This window comes from Akebia trifoliata, chromosome 14, assembly GCF_017979445.1.
Source record: "Akebia trifoliata isolate Shusen 1 chromosome 14, ASM1797944v1, whole genome shotgun sequence".
Classification (NCBI taxonomy): domain Eukaryota; kingdom Viridiplantae; phylum Streptophyta; class Magnoliopsida; order Ranunculales; family Lardizabalaceae; genus Akebia; species Akebia trifoliata.
In genome coordinates, this window is record NC_141388.1 from 10,460,533 (window position 1) to 10,473,655 (window position 13,123).

General features: G+C 35.0%; 1 protein-coding gene, 1 long non-coding RNA gene and 1 pseudogene across 4 annotated transcripts; all 3 read left to right on the forward strand.

Moving 5' to 3' along the window:
- The first annotated feature begins 3,934 nt into the window (after positions 1–3,934).
- On the forward strand, positions 3,935–6,799 carry LOC147386185 (uncharacterized). Its single transcript, XR_015172111.1, has 3 exons — positions 3,935–4,432; positions 5,597–5,668; positions 5,759–6,799. It is a non-coding gene; the product is annotated as an uncharacterized LOC147386185 (long non-coding RNA).
- A 180-nt stretch (positions 6,800–6,979) lies between these two features.
- LOC147386186 (uncharacterized) lies at positions 6,980–9,939 on the forward strand (annotated as a pseudogene). Its single transcript, XR_015172332.1, has 4 exons — positions 6,980–7,856; positions 8,313–8,377; positions 9,356–9,400; positions 9,591–9,939. The product of XR_015172332.1 is annotated as an uncharacterized LOC147386186 (transcript).
- A 1,310-nt stretch (positions 9,940–11,249) lies between these two features.
- On the forward strand, positions 11,250–12,687 carry LOC147386187 (peter Pan-like protein). 2 transcript variants are annotated; one of them, XM_086423810.1, is made up of 4 exons: positions 11,250–11,389; positions 11,550–11,677; positions 11,782–11,975; positions 12,179–12,687. In XM_086423810.1, exons 2-4 carry the CDS (start codon positions 11,601–11,603, stop codon positions 12,241–12,243), a joined length of 336 nt encoding a protein of 111 aa, XP_086279936.1. In that variant the 5' UTR covers positions 11,250–11,389; positions 11,550–11,600; the 3' UTR covers positions 12,244–12,687. The 2 variants fall into 2 exon arrangements, 1 of the variants encoding a protein (XP_086279936.1); XR_015172112.1 differs by lacking the exon at positions 12,179–12,687 and having other exon boundaries at positions 11,622–11,677; positions 11,782–12,149.
- The last annotated feature ends 436 nt before the right edge of the window (positions 12,688–13,123 follow it).

Consider the following 13,123-nt stretch of genomic DNA (forward strand, 5'->3'; position numbering starts at 1 on the left):
AGAACAACTATCGTAGTCATCAAGAACGAATACATGGTAAATCCAACATAAAGAAATAATAAGAGAGAGAGAGATGAAAAGTTTATCTTGACATTTGTTAGGTGACAAAATTCTAAGAACTTAGATTTTTTATTATTTTTTTTAGAAAAAAATTTATTCTTCATCATTGATTTTAATTTTAAACTTTGAAATTCTATGGCTGTCCATTTTCAAAACTTTGGATCAAGGCCCAAAAAAAAAAAAAAAAAAAATGCTTTTTGAATATGATTTTTTCAATGAAATCTAGAGGACTGGTCTTGGATTGCCAATGGGTAATCCATGTGGACCCAATGATCCTAAGTAAGATTTGGAATCTTATTAAATTAGTCAGGCTAGTCTAGTTCGAAAAGAAAAGTATGTCTTGACATATGTTTTAACTTTGGAGAGTGGTCCTTCAAATATTTCTCTTGTAATGATGTATTTGTCTAATTTGTAACTAAGATTCCACCAAAGAAGAAAAATAATAACTTTCCTTTTATTTTCCCATTTTTAGTTATTTAATTATTATTTTTTATAACAGATCTCATGCAACACGAAGTCTACAAATATTATGAATTATTAGGGATATAAAGAAGATTATCAATCTGTTGATATGAAGCAAGTGGATCGAGTGTATAGGAAAATAAATAATTAATAAAGATGAGATAAACTCTTAAGAAAGTCACTGACAATGTTTAAATAAAAGCGAGTAATTAACAATGGATCACTGATAGATACAACACTTTCAGTTTTTCAGTGAAACAAGGGTATTGACATGAAATGATGATCATAAACGTCGATGTCTCTATGAGCATTGAAATCTCTGTATTATTTATTCTTCTCTGGCTCTTCATGGTAGTCATCATCTCTCAAAAGAAAGAGAATTATTGTAAAAAACGTGAAGAACTAGTAATAGGTAAATGAAGAGAGTAATTAAAGAAGAATAATTTAAGGGTAGTGTTTGGAGGCCTAAAAGAGAGTCAAACATTGTGACAAATATTTTTTAAAATAGGAGTTAGAAGTTCCAGAATGGGCTGATATTTTGTGAGGATGATCTCTATGGTGAAGAGATCATCCTCACCAAAAATCAACTAATTCCAAAACTTCTAACCCCAATTTACAAAAGTTGAAGAATCGTGGACCATCCGATTTTTATAAATCACTTTTGAGTAGGTTAGAAGTTTCAGCATGAGCTGATTTTTGGTGAGGTTGATCTCCTCATCATAGAGATCATTCTCACAAAATATCAGCTCATTCTAAAACCTCTGACCCATACATTGAAAAAAATGTTTGGCACTCTTTAGGGCCTCCGAACACCACCCATAATTTAAAAAGTGAGATTGGGTTAAAATAATGGTTAAAGTTGAAGATGGGGAATTTCCATAATTTTATATTATTTATCAAAAAAGGCCAAGGTGAAGGTGCATGGTCTCTCTAAAATAAAATAAAGACTAATGATTTTTGAACTCAATCAGACAGTTTGACTCAAAACTCATTGACGTGTTATATTTAAAGAACTATAAATTCTTTCCCTTGGGATACACAATTGTACCCTCAGAATATACAACTGCAGATGTTTGGTCAGTTGTGTATCCCGAGGGACATAATCTATGAATCTTTGGCGTAGATTCTTTGCCCATGCGACATAAGTGAGTTTTTGAGTTTCCCGTTGAGTAAAAAAATTAAATCAGCACTCCAAACTAAAATCAACCAAATTTCGTGAGGAGAGAGAGAAAGAGAATCCAATTTCCGAACCCGGTTTAATAATTGGAAACCCGACCACAGAACCACTAATAGTCTCTAATACAAGCCAACCATTAAACCTAATAAGGAGATTGAGTTCGGTTCTCTACTAAAATAAATCCCAATCCTTCTATAATTAGTAATTATAATTAGAGAAGGACTTAAATAGTTACGTACTTCGCTCTTCATCTACCGATTATTTATTTTGTTTCCATCTTTTATTTCTCGGAAAAAATAACAATGGAAGAAGAAGACCAAGAAAAGAAGAATAATAAGGTGGTGGTGCCTTATCTTGATAAATATATCATCTCCAACATCTTTACTAGAGTTCCAATCAATTTGGTTCACGAAGTGTTCCGATACTCTTGTAAAGAATGGTCCAACATAATCTCAGATCCCATTTTCATTAACTTCCATCTCCTTCAATCGAAATCAGGAATACTCACCCAAAAACAAATCTCTTTTAAGAATCATGTCTTGCGTTTCATAGAGTTCAGAGGATTGCATCAAGTCAAGGTATGGAATTTGATCAAGTATTGTGGAAGTTGGAATTTATTGTCTTCTCGCAACGGTTTACTTTTGTTTCGCGAATATTATCTAAAACCTCACGTTCTCCATGTTTTAAATCCTATCACGAAGGAAAAAATCACGCTTCCTACGTGCGAGCACGTTAGCAGTTGGTGTGAATTGGTCTTTGTTCCTTCTACAAAGGAATATAAGGTGATACAATTTTTTGGAGATCACATGGAAGGAACTTTTGGATGTAGTATATTAACCATAGCAAGTCGTTCAAGTAATTTTTGGAGGCAAATAGAAGAAATTCCTATAGAACTAATAGGTAAAATTTTGAAATATTGCGTTTCGGTTAATGGGGTAATGTATTGGAATGTGAATTCGTGGAAGCACATTGTTTCTATGGATATGAATACCGAAAAGTTTCGTGTTTTGCAAATCCCTGTTGAAAGTCTTGAAAAAACCGGGATGGTCTTAGAAATAAAGGGATTTTTATCTTTTATAGATCGAAGTTGTTGCGATCGATATGATATATGAACTTTGAAAGATTTCTACAAAGAAGAGTGGGTAAAAGAATTCAGTATTTACAATGTGCCTTCTCCGACGCAAGGTTTAGGTAATATTGTTGGGAGTTTGAATAAGGGAGAAGTAATTGTCTTTAGAGACCATGGAGGGTTCAATTCTTATGATGTGAAGACCAAACAGTGGAGGAAGTTAAAGGACGAGATGAGAAGAAATGGAGGCTTGTATAATCTTCCACTAATTCATGTAAACAGCCTCGTAACGTTGAAAAATTGAAAGCATTCTATTCATCACTGTTCGTCTTGTTAAGTTTTTTATACTTTTTTTTTTAAAGAACTTTCTCAACTATTAGATTGATGCGATTTTTTTTCCCTTCAAGTTGATTTAACATTGGAAAGTTGAAAAGGATATATTTTTTTTAATAGTTGTGGGGATTTTTTTTTATATTCTCTTGCTTCTTATGTGCCAATACATTCAATAAGTTAAAATCTGAAATTTCATATTATTGAGAAGTAGAATGGGTTGAGTAAACTCGTGAGTCATCGATCGTGTTGATTGTCCTCAGATAAAGAAATCTTGACTTTAAGCATCAGACTCAAAAGCCCAATGTCTTGGTATATTCTAATTCTCTCCTTCTAACCCAATTGGTAACAAATAACTTTGCTGTGTAGTGCCCAAAGTTCCCTTAACACTGAAATCAGACTGATCAGTGATTTTTAGCCATTAATTTTCATCATGAAGAGGCCAACATCAAGAAATTCTTTATTCTTTATCAGGCAGAGGGCTACATGGTAAACAGCACACCAAGAAAATAAATGTATCAATTAAAATTGGGAAATCTAAGGCCACCAGGAAAAGTAGATAGAAAAATCTGCAACCATTGAAAATATACATATTCTTTGAAATAGCTTTGTATCCATAAAATGCATTGTCCCTCAAGAACCGATTTCACTGGGGAAACATTTTTCGCAATTTAATAGCATTTGTCCTAGGGATAATTTTGCCTTTATATGAATTATAAATTAACAGCCGACTCGTTTTATTAGGGTGGCTACACAGTAAGGTTTTTTTGTGAAGGACAAGAGATTGAGCAACCTGAATTTTTCTTAGTGAAAAGATCATCATCGTCCATGGACGTCATCACCAACTCTACAACTGTTAGATTAAGACTTTAAGTTCGATTAGTATTCTATTTGTTTAGATTAGGATTTTAATTATATTTCATTATCTTAGTAACATAGTGCGTGCTATACTATCACTACAAAAATTAGGGCTTTTAGAGGCTCTTATTTTGGGCGGTTTGGTTGAAGCGTCGAGATAAGCAAATGAAAGCGGTTTTGGAGGCGATTTCATCGGAAACGCCGTGGAAGAACGAAGAACAGCTTCGACAGAGATTGATTGGAGGCATTTACACAGCGACGGTTCTAGGAAAATGCCTCAAATTTCAGACCAACAAGGTCGTTTTTTGAAAAACGCCGCACAAACCAGATCATGATGACGATTTTTGGAAAAACGCCTCAAAATCTAGATCAACGGGGCATTTGTTGAGGAAATGTTTTGGCGCGATTCTTTTCAATCTGTCCTCTCTCTCAAAATCGCGCCCTCTCTCGATCTGTTCAACCTGAAGGTTCATCAGGTTTGTTTTTTTTCTTTTTGTTCTTTTTTCGAGCTCTCGATCTGTTATAGTGTTAGACCTATCTATCTAACTTAGTGATATTGGGTTTGTAATTTATTATTTCTTCAGATCTGTGCGTTTTAGCTATTGATCTCTATCCATCTCTCTCTCTCTCTGTATAATCTTTGGTTGTTTTGGTACTAAGGTTCATCAGGTTTTGGTTTTTTTTCTTGTTATCGAAACTTTAATCAGGTTTGTTAATCTATTTTTGGTTCAATTTCAAATCAAAATCCTAATTTCTGTAGTGTTGATTCGATTTCAAACCAAAATCCAACTTTCTATAGTTTTGATTCTATCTTTGGTTCAGTTTCAAACCAAAACCCTAATATCTCATTTTTATAGCTAGGTATTCTGTATTTGTGTTGTCTATTGTTCACCTACTAGGAAATGTTTGGCAAGAATGTGCCTGAAAATGAACAAATCAGTGAAGATGAAGACTGGGGGCCTGGTAGTAGAAAACTGCCCTTGGTTTCAGAAAATAAAAGAACATTTTCTAGAATTCCTCCCAACGCAATTGAGGTAACTGAACGCCATTGGATCTTATTATTGTTATTCTGATAGAAGAGTTTGTGAGTTACATGTTGATTATTACATGTTATATGGTAGATTTTCCAAGCTTGTTGTCATGCTTTTATGTAGAGATGGTCTTTTGATATGGTTGTTCTAAATCACTTTTCCCAACTACTGATTTTGTAACTTCTGGCTCAACTGATATCAATTCCTATGGTCATGCATAACTATGGGACTTACAATTTTCCAGTTTTTTGTCACTTGTACTTTATTTGGTTATTTTGGATAGTTTTAGTTTACACCAATAATTCTAGACCCTTGATGTAATGGATTGGTATTTTCTGCTTTACTTTTGTTTATGTTCGTTCAGTCTGAGGAACCGCCCTATGTTCTCCATATACAATACCCTGAATGGCCTAATCATGGAGTGCCCAGGGACACACTCGCCGTTTGTGAAATTTTGAAAAGAATTTATCATATACAACCCAATCTTGGCCTGATAGTCGTGCACTGTAGGTCTACTGGCAATTGGCATAGTTCATTTTATTTATGCTCTTAGTTCACATTCTGTTGTCTACTTCATGCTTTAATGAATCTCCTCTCACACATCTACAGGCTTACATGGTGGAGCTAGAAGTAGCACTGAACCAGCTTCAAGAGGAGAATGCTCGCCTCAAGCAGACTTTGGTAAGCAAAATTTTAATAAGACTTGTTAAATTTCTTTTCTTTGTTACTGATACTGATAGAATTGTTGCTTTACATCTTGAGCTGAAACAGGAAGAAGCTAAGAAGAAAAGGAAGCTAGAGGTAATTATTGTCGTACATATCATTTATATGGCCCTTTTGCAAATTCCTCTTCTGATTTTAAAATTTTCCCATATCACAAACAATTAGGATCCGTAAGCCATCTTTTACCCAAATAAATCTATGTTATGATGCCTGATCTGAGAATGAGGTGACTTGTACTCGTTAATAGATCAATTGTCACCTAATTGTAGTTTATAATCATACATAGTAGACTAAAAATCTGTATTTGCTTTAAAGTTATTTCATTCTCCCCATGACCATAGTTTGATTGCATTTTTTGTATTATTTATAAAGCTTGACTAGTATCACCAGTCTTACTATGCTACTCATCACCTCCAATTAGTTCCAACAAATAGTTCTTGATCAATAAACACCCCTTCCAATTTGAGCTGAGTTTACCATTGTTCAGCTCTTTGGTATGCCTTTTCCTTCTCTCTTTCTATTTTGTTTTTTAATTCTTTTCTTTTTCTTTCCTCTCATATATTCTTCACTTTTTTTTTTTTTTTTTATTTTTTGTTTTTCAATCTCTCTCTGTGTGTGAGAGAGAGGACATCATAGCTATAGTGCACCATGGCCAAATTTCAACTTAAGATTTGATTTTATGTTTTAGTTAGATGTTTTAGTTAATATTTTTATTGTTTTATTGGTTCATTCTATATCTCAGATTCATCATTTTGTTGTTGTGATTCATCACCTCGATGGGCTGAAAATTCTGATTTTTGAGATTGGGAGGTGTTGAGAGGATAGAGTAAAGTTTCATGTATAAAAGCGGTGATTCTTATATTTTTCTATAATCAAATGTTTATTTTACATATTCTTTAATTCTATCCACTTTGGAACTTGGACCAGCCAACTTGAGGGATGACCCAAAACTCTAATTTCATTTTCTCTTTCCTAAAAAAATATGTTAGGATTTCTTATTTGGTACTAGGATTGTGGATGTATGTAGGCCATATCTTAAAGCTTTTATCATCTATCTTCTGTTTGAAAATGGTTGGGGTTGGGGCTGGGGCTGGGAAGGAGGTATTGGGTTTGGAATTAGATTAAAACATAACAGACACTAGGTAATATGTATAGTAATTCAATCTGGGATGAATTATTGCATTGGAGAAGTACTTTTGAGGTTGATGGCATCCCTTGTCACTACGTCATATTGCATTTTTCGCGACGCAGTAATTACGCTAAAAATGACTGCCAACGGCTGTCGTTAATTGCGACAGTTTTAAACTGTCGTTTTACCGTCGCTTCTACGAAAGAAGTAAAAAATTGGGGGTGCCAATAGCCATTCTAAAAAAACTCTTCTTCCCCAGTCTAAGAGAGAGAAAAACGACTCTCGTTCTCTCTCTCTCTCTCGTCCTCGACTCTCTGTCTCTCGTCCTCGCTCTCTTGTTCTCTCACATTCTCTATGTATGTATCTGTCTCTCGCACGCACTCTCTCTCCACAGCATTCCAGATCTAGGGTTTGTGGATCCTTGTCCTTTATTTCGAATCCTTGTTGGAAATCTAGCTCTGAAGATCCCCATAGCTTCGAAACCTGCTCGATCTGGCGTTCACCCTTCAAGTTCTCCATGTTTTTGCAAGATCAAGCTCAAGAACTTTCCTCATCAAACGGTTACAATCCCTCTAATTCATCCGAAGACTCAGATCCTTGATGTTCAAGTTCAAACCCTATTTGCAAGTTTCCAATTAAGCAAAACCAATTTGGAAAAGCTTGTAGCGAAATCGATCTTTGCTGGTAAACCTTGTTTAAAGATATCAATCTATACAGGCCGAAGAGGGACAAATTGTGGTGCAAATTCTGGGAGACTGTTGGGAAGGGTTTCTGTGCCGTTAGATCTAGAGGGAACAGAGACTAAGTCTCGTGTTTTTCATAAGGTGGGAAAGCATCATCATCTACGTAGATGCACTTGAATGTGAGGACAGAACTCGATCCAAGATTCGTCTTTCAGTTTGATGGAGAACCAGAGTGCAGCCCTCAGGTTTTCCAGATCCAAGGGAATAGAAGGCAGCCTGTTTTTACTTGCAAGTTCGGTTTCAGAAACTCCATCGACCGAAATCAGATCTCAAGGTCAGTTAGGGTTTCTTTCTGTTTCTTCATGTTTTTGTTATAATTTTTGGATTTGGAACCTTTGAAAGTGAATAAACATCTATTTCAAGTGAATCGAGAATTTTAAGTGTCAAGATTTCGATTTGATGCATTTTGATCGTTGTTTTATCTTTCTCCCTCCAAAATGTCCTGAAAATAAAGAACTGTTGCTGATAAATCAGGTTGGTTCTCATGTTGTTGGAATTAATTTTAATTAAGTTGTTAGTTCTATTTTAATAAAGTTTTTTTATCTTTCTCTTTCTCTCTCTCTCTCGGTTGGTCTGATATTCTATTGACATGATTCCTCTGCAAATGGACAGAAGTCCAAGCTGCCTCTCCTACTGATTTGTGTCTGATATGCATTACACTTAGCTTTATTGACACAATTATTCTATTCTCTGTTAATTTGATCTTGAAATGCTTGACTTTGTCACACAGATTCTGACAGTGAAGATGAACATATTGATTGACACTCGAACAAGATTACACGTACACAAGCTAAGGTGCGTTCATATTATTGTTTTTGTGTCCCTTTTCTCAGCATTTATATTTGCCAATTTTTAGGATTTTGATTTCTGTTTCTCTGTATTTTGGATGAGTTGTTGTTTTATTTATTCAATTCAACCTAAGAATAAAGTTAGTGGTCTTCTCTTTCTATTCACCAAGCTTCAATTACTGTCATGAACTTCAATAGTTTTACCTAATTGAGTCCTCTCACTTTTGACAAGTGTCTTGGATCCATATGGTTGAACCTTCCAACCATTAATGATTTTATGAATAAAGAAAAATATCTAGTACTATTAATTGTTAAGTTAATTTTGTTTTTTTTTATAAAATTAATTAGCTCTTGTGGGCAAAAGTTGTGTTTCTTTATGTTTTGTACTATCTATAAGAGTAAGGGGGAGAAGAAGGGGGTTAAGGGGATTTATTAGAAGAAAAGAAGGAACAGAAGAAGGTGTTGGTGTTAAAGAAAGGAGGATAGAAACAAATGTAGTGTTTGCAAAGTGGGGTTTTTGGTTCACTTTCCACTTTTTCTTCTTTCCCAAACCTTGTGGTTCAAGTTTGGGCAGCGAGGGTGGGAAGTTTGGTTCACATTTATAAAGAAAAATGTTGGTAGGAAATAGCCATTTTACCTGATTTATTATGCTCTTCAAGATTTGATATACTTTTCCACATTGGCATTAACTTAGCCTCTTGTCGCATAGAGTATGTGTGGCACTCAAGCTAATCCCTTAATATAGCCTCACCCAAGAGTCCAAGGAGTTCCTTTGATTTCATAAGTAAATATTTGTTAAGTTAGTATTAAATGAGGTATAAAATAGCTCGATGAGATGGGTCTGTTTAAACAATGACTTGCAAATGCAATGGTAAACCTTTTAGTCTTTGTTTTAGGTCTTGTACAGGATCATGGTCTATAACTGCTAGTTTATAGTTGCTTATCTTATTATTTAAAACTAGAAACTAATTATTTTTATTATCAGAAGCGGGAGTAGGTGCGGATTTCCGGAGCAGGAGCATCATGTTGGGTATAGAAGATTCCTTCTACTAACTAACAAAGCAGACAACTGAGCCTCCTTTCAATAGCTATATTATGTTTCTGAATTAAAAAATAAAAAAATAAAACTGTGATTGTAAATAGTTGTATCCATAATTTGGTTTTTCATCATATTGTCCTTACCCTTCTGTCTTAACGAGTTTCATTGCTTTCTTGTGCAGCTCTCTTGAAGATTTCAAGGCAAGAACAGTTTGAAGCCACCTGTGCAAGCTGTCATTAGGGGCAATTTTCCCAGTTTAAGCACAATCTTGATGGTACGTAAAATTATTCCAGAACCCAACACTAAGCTGGAACTGTACTCTCATGTCCTTCATATGCCAAAATCAGAAAATTGGGAGCTGTATGTATATCCAACATCTGCAACTTTATTATTTGTTTTTTTAGTGGTCATAGTTTCCAATAAACGGAAATTGTCACCTAGCTTATGTTCATATAGCATCCATGATGTAGGACTACGGCATGATTTATTATTCTTATATTACACAAAGTTGGGAATGCCCCAAAAAATAAGTGTTGGCTCCATGTCATTCTTTTAGTTGGATTATTTATTTTTCACACAAACCTCTTTGTTATGCTTCTTTCTCTTACCAATAATATAGGAAATCGAGGTGAGGTTCGTGAAATTTAGACTCTTTGTTGCAATTGTTGAAGTGATTGACTAATAAGATGTTAGGTTGATTGAGAGGTTATTTGTGTCATAGATTGATGAAAATGTGCAGAGAGAGATTATGAACCACAGATCCTTGAACCATCCAACCATCCCAATATGGTTAGATTCTATTTTATATTAGTTACCATTCTCTCTATTTTTCCTCCCTTGAACAAATAGTACTTCCCTTGAACAAAAGATCAAGAATCTGGACCTTTGGAACCATAAACTTCATGTTGGTTTACAAGTCCTCTAATAAAAGTTTCGAGCTGCATTATAACTTTCAGCCACCTCTGAATAAATGTCAGCTTATGAACCTTATAAAAGTATATGATTCATTACACTTCATGTTTTATCCCTTCATACCAATGCATATTTTTCTCCAACCAATTTATTCCTTGAACAATATCTAGGCTTGCATAGTACAGGCCTTCTTATGTATTACATAAATGTGATCCAATTTGCATTGAAGTATATATGATAACTTAGTACAAGTTTGCATGTCCACCTTGGTTACTTCTTGATCATGTGAAGCATAATCTAGAAGATAAACAAAAATGGTTACACTGCTTCTAGAGATTACCAAATTGTTTGGTTACACTTTCAAACCAGGGAACTTTGTTTGCATATCCTATTAATTCTCAAGCTCTCTTTTAGATTCCAACATCATTAAAGGCATGCAAGGAGCACAAATACAAGTTGTCAGCAGCCATGGAATTCCTTTTTTAAGACTCTATGCTTAGTTATGCTGCTCATGCTCATAGGTTTAGCTCGCCACCTATGATACCTAGATACTTTATCAGTGTCTCTGGTTCACATGCATGGTTTTTGGTGCATAATATTACCATGTACTTTACTCCATTTATTTAATTTAAGATCACAGGATGTCTTCCCATCTCAATCGTTTTCAACTAGTGCTTGTGGCTTCTATGTGTTCTTTATGTACCCACAAGAAAGTCCACAAGATCAGAAAATCAAGTCTTTCCACTACTTTTTACCTTTGGAGAATGTTTAGTTTAGTTTAATTTCTTTAATTGGTATCTATCTATATATGTATCTCTGTGTACTGGATTTCATGTGTCTGATTAATATGGATTGTGGATGATATTATTACATAAACCTTAATGGAATTTATATTATTAGTGTTTTAAAAATCGGAATCGGATAGAATTTGTCATCTTCGAGACCTGTACGAGCATACTATTGCGAGCAGGGAAGCAGCTCCATTGGAAGCAGCTAAAGCCTAATAATGAACTTGGCAATCACCTCTATCACCATTCCCTTTAGTTTTTTTCACCGTCTCCATTGAGTGTATGTTTCTCACAACCACTCTATATGTATTTTATGTGGTAATTCTGTGGAGATTTGTAATCTATCTAGTCTAGAAGAACAAAAGAGAGATTAAATGCAGTTAATAATATTTATAAAAAAAACATTTATTGAAAAACTGTTGTTGGAACCTTTGGATCAGTTGTCTTCCATCACCATTTGTCTTTATGAGCAAAGATCATAACCACCTTTGATGTCATTCTATTTTGTGCAGAACCATCAAGTACCGGACTTGAGGACTCTTCAAGATGTGAGTGACTTTGTTACTAGGTAAGGTTCTCTCTCTCTCTTTCACTCTCCCCCCCCCTTTATAACATCCATCTGTCTTGTCTTGCACTATGTAGTGATTTCTATGTCTATTATTTTCTATGAAGGGCTGGTTATGGATCAGAAAGTGAAGTGGATGATGAAGCAGCAACAGTGAGTCTTGCAAATGATCTTGGTAGAGTAAACCGGGCTTCTACAAAAAATGCTGTCAAGCTTCAAGAGATTGGACCGAGGATGACTCTTCAACTCATTAAAGTTGAAGAAGGCTTGTGTTCTGGTGGAATCATATTCAGTGAATATGGTAAGTCAAATTTGCATGACTCCTGCTATCGATGCTTGTCACAAGCAATTGTAAACTACCCAATGATGCTTTGTTGTTTTGTTGGGCTTCTAGTTACAAATCCGATTAAATAGGATGAAAGCTTTTCCTCGACACACACGTTGCTGTCTTTCTCCTCTGAAGAGTTCTTTTCCATGTATTTACTTTTTTATTTTCTTCTCCAAGAAACGAAGATGGGACAAACAAGCAGGAAAATCAGGAAAATGGGGAACCAGGCAAGGAAGATTAGTTCCAGTTGGCAACTCTAGAGACCAAGTGACAAGACTGCCCCGCCATTGTTATGATGCACATCGAACTTCCAAAGAATGTTCATGTTCATGCATCATTGATAACTGTCTTCGCCAAGGGATGATTTATGGAGTATGAGAGTTTCATAGTCCATCAAGGAAATACTAGCTTTTGATTTTGTACCTTTAATGAAGGATTGATTCAGTTAATCGGCTTGATATAGGATGCATCTGAGTGCATCTTTATAATTATTTGAGGAGCTTAAGCGAACATCAGTGTATGTTTTCAAATAATTCTACATGATTATGTAGTGTTAACAATTTAAATCGACATAAATTGGATTGGGTTGGAGAGTAACGAGGGGTAGTTGAGTCTTTTCATGTTGTTAGTTGAGGTTTAGGTCGTCAATGTCAACATATAGGGGTATTTTCAATATTCAGCAATATGTGAGGGGGCAGGTGTAAAATAAATTTTTTTATAACAAAATATCCTATAGCGACGGTCGGTGACCCTCGCTATATCCTAATGCTGACCGTCGCTAAATCCAATTTTACTGTCGTTTTTTTCCGACAGTCATGGACAGTCGTTTTTTTCCGGCTGCTGTGGACAGTCGTTTTTTCCGACTGTTTTGGTCTATCACTTTTTAAAAACCACTCCTTTTAAAACGACTCTTTTTGCGACTATAGGGGCAGTCGTTTTTTCAAAAAACGACTGTCTTGGACAGTCGTTTTTGACGCATTATGACGTAGTGTGTATACAATATCAAGGGTTTTCTAGAGGGATTAAGTTGAATTGAAAACTTGGACAGATTAAGAATAATTAATAACAGAGGTTCAAGAGCACGAAGAACATGGATCATCCCTGAAAAGTCATTATTATTT